At 45.9% G+C, this 16,142-nt stretch overlaps 1 protein-coding gene across 1 annotated transcript in view; it reads left to right on the top strand.

Annotated features, from left to right (window-relative positions):
* SLC9A2 (solute carrier family 9 member A2) overlaps positions 1–13,316 on the top strand; it is a 56,015-nt gene extending 42,699 nt beyond the window's left edge. The window contains exons 8-12 of the mRNA XM_074354499.1: positions 3,767–3,928; positions 6,091–6,187; positions 8,259–8,390; positions 9,740–9,830; positions 10,748–13,316. Of these exons, the coding sequence (XP_074210600.1) occupies positions 3,767–3,928; positions 6,091–6,187; positions 8,259–8,390; positions 9,740–9,830; positions 10,748–11,118 (853 nt within the window). The 3' untranslated portion in view covers positions 11,119–13,316. The remainder of the gene's footprint in view (positions 1–3,766; positions 3,929–6,090; positions 6,188–8,258; positions 8,391–9,739; positions 9,831–10,747) is intronic.
* Positions 13,317–16,142: the final 2,826 nt, after the last annotated feature.

Here is a 16,142-nt window from a genome sequence, read left to right as displayed (position 1 = left end):
AGAGGTGGCAGAGCCACCTTTGACCGATGTCTGAAAGGTACTATTGTTACGTGCCTAACATTGTTCTCTGCAGTGGACATACTTTACTTAATAACTTCATCCTCCCTTACATGTTTCCATGCATGAGGTTTTCCAAATCAATTTCAAATAATTTTCTAGATCGTCAAGCACGCTGCGTGTTGCAGGTAGAGCAGGGAAGCTGGGCCGGAGGGACTCGGTGCCGACAGAGGCTCCTTTTAAAATTAGTTCTCAGATCCTATTTCCGGTGTGTGCATGATTGTTGACGACACTAAAAATGGCATAAAAAGGCAAATGGTTGTTTTAGCTATGTTGGGTATCTTTCCCGTTCCTCTGAAATCCTTCTACTGTGGACTTCGAATAGTCCTGCCAGAGAATTCTGGACTTGTTTGCCAGGTTGAGAATGACTTGAAAGGATCATGCAGTAAAGAAGTTTCTCGCATGCAGCAGAAGTAGTCTAATGATAGTGAGAGAAGCCTCCTCTGTGTAACTTGGCAGAGAAATGAAAGGGATGGAAATAAAGCAAAGAACGAAAGGGCACGTCCCTGCGCTAAATAGATTGGATGTCATTGTCTTTAATGCTTATTCTTCCTTTTGTGGGGCTCTAGTGAAACGCTAACACAATAGTAACAATAATAAGAGAAGTTTAAAAAGATCGTGTTGCTTCCAGGTAACCGGGTTCAATGGTCTTCACATGAAATTCAAAATGAACTTGGAAAGAAGTGGGTCCGGTGTTTCACGTAGCGGCCAGTCCATAGCATGAGCCCTTTCATGATGCCGCTGTGTAATGATTCTCAGTCGTCCAGTATCTAGAACAAAGGAGCAGCCCCGGGGATGTGGGTTAGCACTGGTTCTGTTCATAGCACAGGTGTGCCCATAGACCTCCTTGGGCTGATGGTATCACTGTCATACATTAGTCTTTTTTCCTCGACCAATGTTGACTGCAGGCTGATTCACTTGAATATCGGCCCAATCGTGCTACGTAACAAACTCACCCAATACTCAGCTGCTCTAAAGAATAGTCACTTGTTGTTAAGGTATTTGAGTCAAGAGGCTGAGTGTTGGCTGATCAGAGCTGGGACTGGCTGATCTGCTGGTGTTGCTCTTGCCTCAGTGGGTCGGCTGGTTGCGCTGATTCTGGTGTAGCTGGGGTAGGTTAACTCTTGTTTCATGTGGTTGTCACCTCTGTCCTGGGACTAAGGAGTCACTCCACGTCCTTCTCATGGTGATGAGGAAACACAAGAGGTGAGCTTCCACGAGCAAGCCCATGTTAAGCCTCTTTTCCCATCATCGCGTCTGCCGATAGCCCAGTGACCAAAGCAAGTAGCGTGAGGGAGCCCAGGGGCAGGAAGCAGGGCAGAGCAGGCCACCTAGGCCGTGGTGGAAGGACATTGCCAAGTAACATGGCAGAGGCTATGGATAAAGGGAGGCACTGGGGCCGGACAGTCCCGTCCACCTGTGTGCTTACGATGCGCCAGGCACCGTTCTAGGCACTGGTGACACAGGAAAACAAACAAAACAAACCTCTGCCCATATGGATCATTCTAGTGCCAGGAGACAGAAAATAAGATAAATAAGTAAGGTATTTTTGGGTTGGGTTGTTTTTTTCTTATTAAGTTGTATGAGCTGTTTATATATTCTGGAGATTAAGCCCTTGTCAGTCTCATCTTCTGCAAATATTTTCTCACATTCTGTAGGTTGTCTTTTTATTTTGCTTATGGTTTCCTTTGCTGTGCAAAAGCTTATAAATTTAATTGGGTCCTGTTTGTTTATTTTGCTTTTATTTCTATTGCTTGTAAACTGACTATACTGCAATAAAAATATAAAAAATAAGTAAATTATATAGAATATTAGAAATTGATGACTGCTATGGAGAAAAAAATGTACCTGGGAAATAGAATAGTAAGTTCTGTGGGTGCAGTTCTAACAGGATGGATAGGAAAGGCCCTTTTGAGAAAATGACTGTGGAGGAAAGGACTTAAAGGAGGTCGGTGAGTGAGCCCTGCAGGTGGAGGGGGAAGACTGGTCCTAGCAGGAGTAGTGAGTATATGGTGGCCCAGAGGTGGAGCTGCGCTGTCAAGTCTCCAGGTTCGAGAGACACCAGAGAGGCTGGACCCGAATTTGAGCAGCACAGCACAGCACTGAGGTGCAGCTCCTGGGGGGTTGGGCCTCCAGGTGGTTGTGCTTTTGCTCAAGTGAGAAGCTGAGGACTTGAGTGGCTTGACTTACGTTTTCAGCCGGATCATTCTGGCTTGTGTTGAGGAGGGGCTGCAGGAACACAGGGGAGGGAGCAGGGGGGCCAGTCAGGTGCCTGTTGCAGGAATCTGCTGAGAGATGATGATGTCCTGGACCAGGGATGTGGCGGGAGAAGTGGTGAGAAATGGTTAGATGGTGTATGTGTTTTGATGGTGGAACCAACAGAAATGGCTGATAGAATGGATACAAAGTATTCGTTTGCAGGAGCTGCTGTAACAAAGTACACACACTGGGGACTTACACAGAAACGCATTTTCCCATAGTTCTAGGGGACAGGAGCCCAAGAGCAAAGTGTCAGTAGGTTTGGTTCCTTCCAGGGCTATGAGGGAAGGATCTGCTTCAGGCCGCCCCCCTTGGCTTGTAGATGTCCTTCTTCCTGCCGCTTCACATCACCTTCCCTCTGTGTGTGCCTGTGTCCAAATTCCCTCTTGTAATGTGCACACCGGTCACATTGGACTTGGGCCCCCGAGTGACCTCACTCTAGCTGAATCGTCTGTGTAAAGATCCTGTCTCCAGGTACAGTCACGTTCTGAGGAGCAGCAATTCAACACGTGAATTTTTTGGGGGGACACAATTCAGGCCATAACATGGGATATGAGAGAAGGAGGAGACTCAGAGAGGACATCAGGGGTTCTGACCTGGTGGCGTGGCCACTCACTGAGATGGGGAGGACCGTGGGGGAAGATCCATTTGGGCATGTCAGGTATGATATGCCTGTTAGGTAGCCAAGCTGAGCAGGGGGCTAAAGTCTCATTTCTGGGGCTTGGGAGGGAGATTGGAGCTGGAGGTACAAGTTTGGGAGTCATGGGCATAGAGATGCTATCAAAATCCATGAGACTGGACAGGTGTGCCAGGGGAGTGAGTGGAGGTGGAGAAGGAGACCAAGGGCTGAGCCCACCCCCACTTAAGGGGCCAGAAAGAAGGAAAAGACCCAACAAAAGAGGCTGAGGAAGTGGTAGGAGGAACCCCCGGGGGAGTGTGTGTCCTGGAAGACAGCGCTTTAAGCAGGAGAGGTCAGCAGAGGTGAGGACCAGTAGTTGGCCGTTGGTGGGGGAATCACCGATGACCTCAGTATGAGTGGCTTCAGTGGACAGCTGGAGGCAAATCCTGATCTGTGCGTGTTCAAGAGAGTCAGAGGTGAGGAACTGGACATAGGGAGTATCAGCAACAATTCTGAGTAATTTTGCTGAAAGGGAGGAGCAGAGAAGTAGGAAATATAGAAATATATGCATCTTAATCTATAATTAGTGAACATTACATGCCTGTATGTCATGGCTATACATAAAAACATACTGATATGATATATATATATATATATATATGTGTGTGTGTGTGTGTGTTATATACATATATTCATATGTATATTTCATTGGTTTTACCAATTTATACATATATATTGATTTTATTGGCAAAAACAGGTTTTTTTTTTTCTTATTCAGTGTTGTATTAATTAATTGATTTTCTTTGTTTCTTTGATTTTCTTTATTTCTAGATTTAAGAAGTTTGATGACAAATACCTGCGGAAGCTTTTGATTCGGGAAAACCAACCCAAGTCAAGCATCGTGTCCTTATATAAAAAGCTTGAAATAAAACACGCCATTGAGATGGCGGAGACCGGGATGATGAGTGCCGTCCCTTCTTTTGCGTCTCTAAAGTAAGTTCCGTTCTGCAGATGAGTTCGTATTACCAAGTGTGTCTTTACAGTTATTTGACATCGTAAAGATGGAATGACAAATTTAACTGATGTCTTAGCATGGTACCTTAAGACCTCACGGCAAAATGAGCTTCCGGTTACAGTGTGGAAGCCTGGAGATGTGCACATCACGTGGCGTCACACCGTGTCTTGGTCGTTTTGGAACTGACCAGTCAGGACACATTTTGTCATGTTTAAGATGGTTATGCCTTTATTATACTTGCTTTGGGCAAGTCGCCGCCTTTTGAAGTAATTTAAAGTCTCTTTAGCAGGCATTTTGAAACGGAATGTTTTCAGACGTGTTGTGTTCACTGTTATAAATATGCATGTAATTACACGACTGTTTTCTCGTCGATTATTCACAGAATCACAGTTTAAGGCTCGGAAGGAGCATTAGTGGTCACCTAGTGAGGTGGGTCTCATCCCAGGCTGTGTGCTAGAAATGCCTCGGGAGCATGTACATGGCACCAGTGCCTGGGCCCCACCCAGACCGAGACAATCGGGATCTCTGGTGCCGAGGCCCAGGTGTAGGTATGTTTGTACATTATGTAGAAGTTCCGAACATGCAGCCAGGAGTGAGATGCGTTGGCCTAATCTGTCACTCTGATTTAAAAAATGAGGAAATGAAGGCCCAGAAGGGGTAAGGGCCTTGCTCGGACTCCTACAGCAGCTCCACCGCAGAACAGCAAATGAGTTCATCGTGTAAGCTTTGATCCTCCTCTGTCACAAAAGTGACGGAAATTAGGGGTTCCACTGGTTTCTTCTTTCACGGGTGAGCTTGGAGCTCATTTAAACAAAATAGCACCTGATTAAAGTGCTACCTATGGGAGGGCTGAAATGAGCGAGTTAGCTCCAGATCACACCCAGCCATATAAACTATGATTGTTTTTACTAGGACTATGGTCCCCTATAAAAATTATGGGAGTTTACACAATGCGGAATAAAAAGAAAGAGTGGTGAGGGAGGCTCAGAGGTAAAGCCATCGCACTGCATTAGAAATAGTGATGGATGGAGCAGAAGGACTGACTTTATCGTCCCAGCTCTGCAAGTAATTCACTGTGTGACCTTATGCTGGTCCGTCTGTTTCCCTGGGATTGAGTTTCTTCAAGTGACAAATGGGGCTGGACTTGATCCTATACAGGGCTGGGCTCCCGTGAGCCTCTGGTCCCAACATTTTCATCAGCCAGTCAATACATACATCTGTTTTTTTGTATGTTTCTGTTTAAAGACACCTTATTTAATATATGTTGTGACTCATTAGCATTGAATTCTTGACCAGCGGCACCCTAATGCATGCTTGAACAAAGCTGATCATGAATTTTCTCCAGAGGGCATGTCGCAGCCTTCTTGATAGCACTTTGGAACTATGTTGGGACCATTTAAAACAGCAAGATCACCAATAAAAAGCACAAAAAATGTGACGAAAGTGTCACTAAATAGGCCGTGAAATGGACCTTTTTCACAGCACAAGAGCTGAGACAAGAAGTCAAAACACTGGCGCGTTCAGCCTTGTTTGGGAACCTGCGTGTCCAGCGACTCCGAATGTTTTGCACTTTGCACGTGTGTGAGAGACTGGGACAGTGCTCTGAGTGTTGATAATGTGCTTATAAATAAGCTGGGGCAAGCAGGTGAATTTGCAAATATGGAATCCCTGAATAATGAGAGTTCCCTGTATATACATACATATTATAAATGGTGTCTTTGCAAACATTGCTAATGAAGTAGTTAAAAGAATGGGTCATAATAGTAAGATACAACTAATTAAGTTTCTGTTGGAAAAAAAAATCCTATACTATTTTATTCATGGAGTATTAGAAATAGTACTACATTACTACATTCTATAGAAATAGAAATAGCATTACAAGCTACTATGATCTTTATTCCTTAAAAAAATAATAATTGCATGAACAGACCCTGGAAACGTGTGCATGATTAAACGTGTGTGAATGATTTTGACACCGAAATAAACGTTTTCAGATTCTGAATTAATTTAAAAATATTGAATCATCCCTGTGTTATTCTGAAGATTCTTCTTCTATAGTGATATTATAGCTGTAAGAAAGAAACTTGATGATTCCAATACTCGTTTGATAGTAAAATAGTCTTGTTCTGAACTTTTGCAGTGACTGTCGGGAAGAAAAGATAAGGAAGCTCACCCCTGGTGAAATGGATGAAATTCGAGAACTATTATCGAGAAATCTCTACCAAATCCGTCAGCGAGTAAGAATAATTTATTTAGCAAAATGTGTACTTGCCTTTGACGAAAAATCTGCCTTCTGATTTGATGCCAAGCAGTTATAATGGCTGTTGTCCCACCGTCACGGCAGCCCCTTCAGGTCCCACACCAGGCGTCTTCTTTCCCTCAGACCCACTTCAGCGTTCAGTGGCCTGTGCTGTTGCGTACCACTCTCCTCCCAGATGGACGCCTGGGTAGAGGCTGGAGGCTGGAGTCCCTGGGAGCTGGGAGTTCTGCTGCTATGGGCTTGGAGATAAAAAAAATAGATATGTGTGTGTTAACTGATGGTGGAAAAAGTAACTGATGGCTCTTAAATTTCTTTTAATGAAATAGCTTTATCACTTGGAAGACTTTTAAAAACGCATTTAACCTTCTTAGTTATTCACAAAGGGCAATCGTTTCCTCCTTTCCTGTGCCTTGAGTCCAGTCTTTCAGCACATTGCCGTGGTCAGCACCTTATTCTACTACTTTGCTAATAATATCGTACGGTTTGCCAGGCCCCGTTCCAGCGCACTGTGTGTATTAACTCACTGAATCCTCCAGCAGGTGGTAAGTGTTACTGTCGTCTCCGTTTCAGAGATGGAGAAACTCAGGCACAGCGAGGTGAAGTGACACATGGGCCACAGAGCTGGTCAGGGGTCGGGTCACTCACGTCTGGTCATTTCTGTTGCTTCTCAGCTGGCCTTCCCACAGGCCATCCCCTTTCCATCCTGCAACTCTGCTGCCCCCACGCCCTTTGCCAAAATCACCTTTTAATGGGTGTATCCTCCTTTTTTACTGTATTTTTTAAAATTTAATGTAATTAATTTATTTTTTAACTGAAGTGTAGTTGGTTTATAGTGTGGCGTTACTTTCTGGCGTCGGCCTAGTCACTCAGTGATACATGTGTATGTATTCCTTTTCATGGTTTTTAAAATTTTTTTCATTATATGCCATTACAAGGTATGGAGCACAGTTCCCTGTGCATCCTCCTGTTTTAAATGAGACAAAACAAACAGTTGTGGCTTCCGGGCTCAACTATTCTTTCAGCCTTTGGGATCTAAATTCCACCTTATCCAACCTTAGGTCCACCCCCCACCCCCCGCCCCACGGAGGGACAAGCTCTGTTTTCATTCCTTGGCCCTTGCTGCGCTCTGCTGTGTCTCTGCTTGGAATGTCCCACTCCTTCCTGTCAGCCGGTCCATAGTCTCCAATTTTTAAGGTTTCCCCAACAGCCTCTGTTATTCCCAGGCCTATTTTTGAACGGGATGGCACTTGGAGCTCATGCGTACTATGTAACCTTAGCACTTCACCTCGTGATTTCTTATTACTGTGTTAGCGTTAAGTGCCCGACTGGATAGCACACTCCTCGAGGCAGGAATTGAGTGTTGTTCTGTGTTACTTTTGTTTACTGCCATGAGATGTCCTGTAGTTCTGGGGATAAAGCGATCTTCCCAAGAAGTATCCAGTGAGTCTATCAGGAAAAGAACATAATGTCTAATTACAATTGATTTTAGAGAACAGTTTTCTGCATGGAGTATAAAACTAGAAATGTATGTCCTGGGCAGCCCGAGCATCTACATTTGACTGCTTCAAATATCAGGACACGATTGTTGCTGGTGGAGGCTTTATCAATTTGAAAAGAAGAAATGTTCTTAAATAATCGAAGGGATGTGGCACCACCAAGTGGCCCACAGTGGTTGGTTTTTATTCCTGTAATTACTGTTCGGTAGGGAATGTAGTAGAAGATGACATGAGTTTTCCCCCAGCCACTCATGATGGATAAACACAAGATCCTTCAAGATGGTCAAAGGTACTTGATGAATTCCATCATTTTTCTCATGTGTAAGGATCACACTTTTCAATGAAAAAAAAAAAGTATTCACTGACTTTGATTAGAACATGAATTCTTTCCAAATTTGAAAGCATGTTAACTTTTATACTTTTTCTCCCCCTCTGCCCATTCATTGTTAAGTGTCTCTCGGAGGCGCCAAGCCAAAGAAAGGCAGTCAAGTCTGGGAGTTTCCTGGCAGCGATGGGTGTTTTTGTGAAATGTCGCTGGTGCTTCCCTTTCAGACTCTGTCGTACAACAGACACAATCTGACGGCCGACACCAGTGAGCGGCAGGCCAAGGAGATTCTGATCCGCCGGAGGCACAGCCTGCGGGAAAGCATTCGGAAGGACAGTAGCCTGAATCGGGAGCACCGGGTAAGGGGATTTTGCGCCCCCTGGGGTGCACGAGGCTCCCAAGAGCGGAGCCTGCAGCCCGTCCAGAGGGTCTGCCGACAGACAGAGTGGCTGTTGGGGGTTGATTCACAGGAATCTGGGATGGAGTGAACTATAGAGTCTTTCTCGATGTTTCTCGAACACCTGTTACGTTCCAGACGCGGGCCAGGCACTTGGAGGGCACGGGTGAACAAAAGCACAAAGGCCCCTCCCCTTGCAGGGGTTGCATTCTAGCAGAGAAGGTGGTCCGTGATGGATGGAGTAAGAACATTATCTGTTACGTTAGAGGCAAGAAGCGCTGTGCAAAAACACAGAAGGGCCGTGGAAGGAGGCTGGGAGGACAAGGAAGTGTTGGACAAGTTCCCGTCTTAAACCGAATGGCGGGGCCAGGCTTCATTTAAGCAATATTTGCCCTTTCCAGGGAGAGGGTGCAGCCTGAAGGTGGGCTGGCCCCCATGTGTGCATGGGAGCTTCAAAAAGAACGTGTGTGTGTGTGTGTGTGTGTGTACACGCACCCATGCACATGCACGGGACAGGGGAGGTTCCGATTCAGTGCGCTCAGCAGTGCACTTGGTCCAGGGCATCACCATTGATAAGGAAGCCACTTTAAAATGATATACTGATAGATTGATTGAACACAGCAGGCACTGCATCTCATTAAAAAAAAATTATTTAAGTGTAGTTGATTACAACATTAGTTTCAGGTGTCCAGCAAAGTGATTCAGTTATACACATACATACATACATGTTTTTATTTTCAGATTCTTTTCCATTATATGTTATTACAAGAAATTGAATCTAGTCATTTTTAATAATATTCTGTATTGGGTTGTCAGAGACCAAGACGGTTATGTGTGAACAAGAAGATTACTAGAGACTAGCTTTGGAAATGCCAGTAAAATCGCAAGTCATACTTTTTGAATGCCATTTTCAGGACATTAAGTAAATACAGCTTGAACGTGCTACATTTTCCATATAACTTCTTCCCCATCCACGTAGGTTCCAAGTCTCTTTTAGTAATGCCCTTATAAGTGGGTGTTTCCGAAGCTTTTCTTTAAGAGAACCCAGTGGTTTTCACGTCTTGTTTCCACTTTACTTCTGTTTTCCTTAGTCCTGATTTCCATTATATTTTAGAAGTTTACTTATGTTAAATAAAATATTTATTGCTTGGAATGCCATTCCCCACCCCTACAGCTCCTCACCCAGTAATTTTGGAATCAAGAACTAAACTTTTAATTTTTAACACCAAGTTTTGCCATAGAATTTTAAACTTCTAATATACAATAAATGACACGTGAAGGTTTTGTTTTTGTTTTTGTTTTTTTCCACAGGCTTCTACTTCAGCTTCTCGATATTTATCCTTACCCAAAAATACAAAACTTCCAGAAAAGCTACAAAAGAAAAAGAATATTTCTAACGCAGGTAATGACTCCATTTTCTATGAACCTGAGAAGAAATATGCTAGGATATCATGTTATTAAAATGTGGAATGTATCAGTAATACCCCTCCTCTTTTTGGCTTGTTTATTTAATTAACCAAGAAGAGGAAAGTCTGATGATGGCTGATGGAAATAGAGGGTGAGGTGACCAATGAGAAGGGGGACCAGGGGAGGAGGGGGGCTATTTCCAACAGTGGGCATGTCACCACTGTGCACCTGTCATACAGGCTCCTGGCTCCCAAGAGTCTTAGCATTGTGTTAAGACTGTGTTACCCTCAGTGTGTTACCCTCAGTGCTCTCAGACCTGCATTTTGGGAGACAGCTGGTTCTAATCATGCCTCCTTCCTTTGTTTGGAAAGTGCATATTGGTGTTTTGACCATTTTATGAAAATATAAAGGAAAGAAAGCTGTGCCTGAGATCCGAGATCAAGACAAGAATCTTCATATTAACAGCTAATGAGTGGTCTGTTTACCGGTGCCAGGGACCGAGCTGAGCCCTCCTGGGACTGTTGGGTCGGGGCAGGGGAGAGCCTCGCTGCTGCCCCCAGGCGGTCTCAGTTTCACATCCAGCGCCGCCACTTACTAGCATCTCTTGAGCCTCAGTTACTTCATCTGCAAAGTGGGTGAATGTGAGGATTAAGTAGGTTACTGCATTTAAAAGTGCTTAGGGCAGTGCCTGGCACGTGGTAAGCTCTTCAGAATCAGTCCGTGTACACGTGGACACAGACGCTCACAGGGCTTATGCGCATGCCCAGGACTCGGGGGCGTTAGCCTGTGCCCTCTGACCTCCGCGCCCGACGACCAGGGGGCGCAGCAGCTGCCGGACCTACTATCGTATTGTCCCGTCGCTTGTCACACCTCCTGCGATGCCGCCCACATTGTCCTTTTGCTCCCCTGCAGGTGACGACAGCAGCGACTCAGACCCAGATGTCGGGACCACCGTCCTCAACTTGCAGCCCCGAGCGAGGCGCTTCTTGCCAGAACAGTTCTCGAAGAGAAGCTCCCAGGCCTATAAGATGGAATGGAAGAACGAGGTAGACGTGGATTGCGACCAGGGGCGGCCCCGCACCCCGCCAGCTGCCCACGGCAAAGAGGGGGGCGCCCAGGCCCCGGGGGTACTGTGCCAGCCCCTCCTCTCCAAAGGCCAGTTTGGCTCCGTGCGTGGAGACGGGGTGACTCAAGCCCTCCGACCCAAGGCGCCACCCAGGCTGGTGCGAAGGGCATCGGAACCTGGACACCGGAAGGGCCGGCTGGGCAGCGAGAAGCCTTGATGGAAAAGGCCAAAGCAGACTTGGGGTGACCCCCGCCCGGCAGCGGGGAGTCCACTTGCAACCCTCTCTGCATCTAAATACTGTCTTTGGTAGTAGAATCAGGCCAGGATTCAGGGGGCCAGCGCTTAACCCGAGAAGAAGAGAATCGAATTAAAAAAGTCCCATGAAGTGGCTTTTAGGACTTGTTGCGAGCAGTTGTAGTCTTTGTAAGCCTAAAGAAAAAAGGAAAAGAAAAGAAAAAAACACCCGTGCCTTTATTGAACTTGAAGGACAGAACTTGAAATTTTTAACACACCTTTGTTGGTGAAAAGTTTTAATATATGCATATATGCCTCAGATTTTATTTATGAAAAACTACGTGTATCTGTCATTCGTGTTTAAGCACTTGGCACTAAAAGTACTTAGAACGCCTGTCCTGGGCGTCAGGGGCAGCTCCTGGGGATGGAGGGGGAGGGGCGGCTGGGCGTGGAGGGCCGACCTTGTCCCGCGGGTTGGGGGGAGGCAGCACAGAGACCCCCGAGGACTCCAGCCGTCGGAACATCCAGGCAGACGAGGTGGCCTGGCTCCCCGAGTTACGAGAGTGCGGCTGGTTTTCCATTTGTTCCTCCTTCTACAGCGGACTTGCGGGTGACACAGATTCCATCTCCCCTTCGTGTTTACATGGTACAGGGAGAGAGACCGCCGGGGGTGGGGGGGAGAGAGACCGCCGGGGGGGAAGCCAGTGAGACTCAGTGCCAGCTCGTGACAAAGTGCCATCCACGTGGGCCCCATGGGGTGTGTGAGGAAGGGGACAGGGCAGCACCGGCTTGTGGCAGGCGGGGGGTTTGATACTGTGCAATCCTGGGAGGCCGAGGCAGGAGAGTCCCTGTCATGCCCACCTACGACCACCTGGCTCCAGAACTTTTCTGTAGAACATTCTAGAGCTTCCAATCCAGGTCAGAGGCTCCGAGCAGACAAGGATGGATCTTTATATAAAGAGGATTCCAAATATTTAACAGATGGGTGAGAATTCCGGTTTTGGATTTTATTCAGGAAGCACTTTGGAGAATGTGGGCGTTCTAGGGTTTGTTTGTTTTTTTTTTTTTTTTTTTGCACTAGTCTGTAATTTGTTACCTCTCCCCCTTCAACAAAGTAGTAGCTCAAATTCTTCATATAAAATTGGGTTCTGCTCCTCTGAGTACTTTTTAAAAGTACAGAAGAAAGACAAGAAGTGGAGTATGGTCATTTAGGATTAATACTGAAATCTCTCTCGTAAGCTATAGATTTCATTGGCCTGTCATTTTCCCAGAAAGCCCCCTCTTTAAAACTTAACCAGAACAAGACTAAATTTCTGGGTTTAGCTATGAAATGAGGCCACTCATGTGGTCCCTTGGATTCACACTGGAGATACAGCAAACGATCCAAGTGACAGCTGTCTAATTTCTGGAAATTAAACAGAAAGATATTGTACGTAGAAACTCTTGGCCGTGGTTCTTATCTCCTTTTTCTAGAAGTAAATCTACCTTTTTTTTTTTTTCCTCATGTTCTAAAATGCTGGAATACTGTTAGATTGTTGGGCGTGAGACTGAGGGGAGGGCAAACACACAAGGTACAAGTTCATAAAGAGTACAATTTCCTGCCCACACTCTCCCAAGTTGATCAGTGGAAAGCAGTGTAGACACAATTTAAACTACAAGCTTAGGACTCTGTGCCAAAATTCTTAATTTTAAATGAAAATATTTATATAAAATATGTATGTTTCATCTGCTGAAAATAAATGAAAACTGACTTAATTTAGAATTTTATTATAGGACTGTGATTCATCAAGATACGTGATGTGTATTTTTGAGAATCTGACGAGTAAATTCTCAGAAGTGACGGTGTACGAAATCTGAAATGGAAGGTTGAAATGGAAAATGACTTTAAAAATAAATTTCCTGATTTTCCCTGGTGTCCTACGTTAATATTTTAAGGTGTCTAACTTTCGGGAAATGATGGAAAAAACATGCAAATGTTTATTATGACACTTCATCTTGTTAAGCAGGTAGACCAAATTCCGCTTTCACTAATTAAAAATCAGATAAAAAGTATGGATGACATTGTGTAAATTTCTAAAAAGGAACACTTCTGTCATTTTATCTTTATTATCCGTTGAAATTTTTTCCTTATTTGTGGAATGATATAAAAAATGAAAAATAAATTTGACTTTATTTACCTTTTTTCTATATACTTTCTTCTTTTTTAATGAAATTATTTAATTCCAGACACTGCGGAAGGAAAGGGTATGGAGTTGAAACCTTTTAACTAAATATTGTTAACAATCTAAATTTCTGTGTTTCTGGCACAGAAACATCTGCATCCTTTTCAAATGATTCTCTGGTTTCAATAATGATGGATCCAACCAAAGTTCCAATGTGACTACGGAATTTTGATGGGTCTTTGGCGTTTATTGTGACAAATTTGATTTGAACTACTTACAAGAGTCAGGGCTTATTTCTTGACGTACAAAGCCAAGGCCAACTGTTGGGAGCAGCTGTGTCAGCTAGCAAAAAACTAGAAATTGGCTTCAAAGTCTGACATTTTTAAAAAGACATGCGTTTGCTATATATGTCCCCCAAACGTCCAGGCTGCAACTCCCTTGGGCTTCCGCTAAGCTCTGTAGTGGGGGGGGGGTGCTGCTCTGCCTGGGGCGGGGGGCAGGTCTGTTTCCATAAAAAGCGAGAAGCCCTGTGGTTTACTACACGTCTCAGCGTGCTCCGCATTTATTGCATTGTCCAGATCACGTTTATGTGAAACCTGGCATTTCACAAACAAGGATGAGGGCTGTAATGTTTTGTCAGTTCCAAGTTCACACTGAACTTTAATCTTTCAGGAGTGACTGAAGGGTTTCTTTGTGCAGTGGAAGTAGTCGTTGGCATTATCTGCATAGGCCTGAACCCTGAAAATGGAGTCCCTTCATGACCACGAACAAGTCACGCTCATGATTCAGTTACCGGTGATCTGGGGTTTCCGGGTTCATGTTTCTATCTCACATTTAGATCAAAGGGTGCACCTGGCCAGTGCTTTATATCCTACCTTTAGACCAGGTTCTTTCTTCAGCCCACCTATCAGGCCAGCAGAAGCCCAGCAGGTGACAGCTGCCTGGCAGCGACCACAGCTCTCGTCCACGAGGAGTGCCACCTCCCTTCAGATTTCTCCCCCACGTGGCTGACGCCCTCTGACGGCATGTCAGCGCGTGTGCTGCCAAACGCCCTCACGGTTAGGGGGTCGTTGAAAGTTTTCAGTGTTGCACTGGTCCATCGTTTTTCCGTTTCTAACTTTCTACAATTTCTTTTTCAAATAAAATTCTACTTTACTACCTCTAAGAACAGTCAATCAGTTGTGGGTCCATTCTCTTTGCTCACCATCAGTGTAGAACACATTTCAGATTAAGTATATATTTGGTATTACATGGTTTACAAGCCAAAGGCTTGTTTTTGTTACTAAGACATGTCTTAGCATGCAGGCGGCCATAGTTTTCCAGCACTTCAGAACCCTGAGTTAAAATATACATCAAGATGCAACTATGGCTTTTAAAAATTGTGATTTATTAGAATAAATGACACCTCATTAACATTTCAAAGGGATTTTATTATTAAAAAATTGTTACCATGTAACTGGCAGATTCTTCAGGAAAAAAAATTGGACTGGACAATGTTTTTTTCCAACCCCTCCCCCTGTTCCAAGAAGAGCTGCGTTAGACTGCATCCTGGCTAGATCTGCAGGAACCTTGCCTCAAACTCTTAAATGTTGGTCCTGGGGGGACGGGCAGGGAAACACCATGCTGGCTAAACTGAGCCCTCCCAGTTACAAGCTGTCGTCTCTCCACAGCCGCCCAGATGCCTCACAGAAGTGTCCTCAGAAAAAGACGCCTTCTTAACGTTCTGATTGTTCGTAAATGCCCCCTAAATGCCCACAGGTGTCCCTGCGGGCAACACAGGACAGCACGGTGTGCTCTGCTCTCTTCATCAGCCTCTCTAACCTGGCCTGCTGAGCTCTAACAGACCGGAAACCTGGGCAGCCCTCAGTCCCTCCCAGGGTCTCCCTGAGGCATTTGGGATTTCCCCCACCTGCCTCCTTCCATCCCTGCATCCACCTCTCCCCATCCCCACCTCCCCAGGCGCTGGGATCATGGCCCCTTTCCTGGCCTCCATTAAGTCTCCTTGCTGCAGCTAGAGGGGCCTTCCTAAAAGGTGAAGGTGCTCAGGGCTCCCGTCTTCCGTAGGCCTGCAAGTCACCCCCGGGCATGGCAGGTGAGCCCTTCAGGATCCAACCCTGTGATGCTCAACTCGGGGTGGGCACCGAGCACCTGGGCACCTCGGATCTGCCTCCCGAGGTCCAGGGCAGGCTCTGGGCATCAGGTGCCTCTAACACGCAGCCAGGACAGAGGACCCCCACGCCCCCCCTCAGTCCAGCCCTTCCCCGGGCTCCATGCAGAACTCGCACCAGACCTCAGGGCCGTGGTGGGGAGGGGGAGCCCCCATGTGTCACTCTGTGCCAGGCATGCCCGTCCCCTTCCGTTCTTCACTCACCCCTCCGGACGTGAGCACAGGTGCACCTCCCTCTGGGGAGAAGGCCCATTCTTCTGGAGCCCTGAGCCCCAGGCTGCTTCAGAGCACTTACAGCTGGGGCTGCCAAAGCGCTGGAAGGGGCACCATTTCCTTCACCGACTTCTTGGGCAAGCCCGGGGCCTCTGAAGCGAGGCTCCACGCAATGGTTAAGCTGAACCAGATGTAGCTGTGGATATTTCTGACTTAACAAAAACAGCAATTTCACGTGGCTTAACCTAACACTTGGAGAAGATTACAGAAGGTACCCAAGAGAATTTAAAAACACAAACTCGGAGCAGATTTAATTTCCCTGAGGTCACAGTCCGTAAACTATACAAAAATGGCCCATCAGACTGGCGGTTTTCAAACTTCACTCTGCAAACAATGCAGCTGGGAGTCTTGTGCAAGTGGCCCCCGCAGGCCTGAGGGGGGCGGGTGTCTGCACTTCGGACGACC

The sequence above is a fragment of the Camelus bactrianus genome, chromosome 28 (genome assembly GCF_048773025.1).
Source record: "Camelus bactrianus isolate YW-2024 breed Bactrian camel chromosome 28, ASM4877302v1, whole genome shotgun sequence".
In the NCBI taxonomy this organism is placed as follows: Eukaryota; Metazoa; Chordata; class Mammalia; order Artiodactyla; family Camelidae; genus Camelus; species Camelus bactrianus.
The sequence above is the reverse complement of the archived record's forward strand: the minus strand, read 5'-3'. Positions and strand labels throughout refer to the sequence as shown.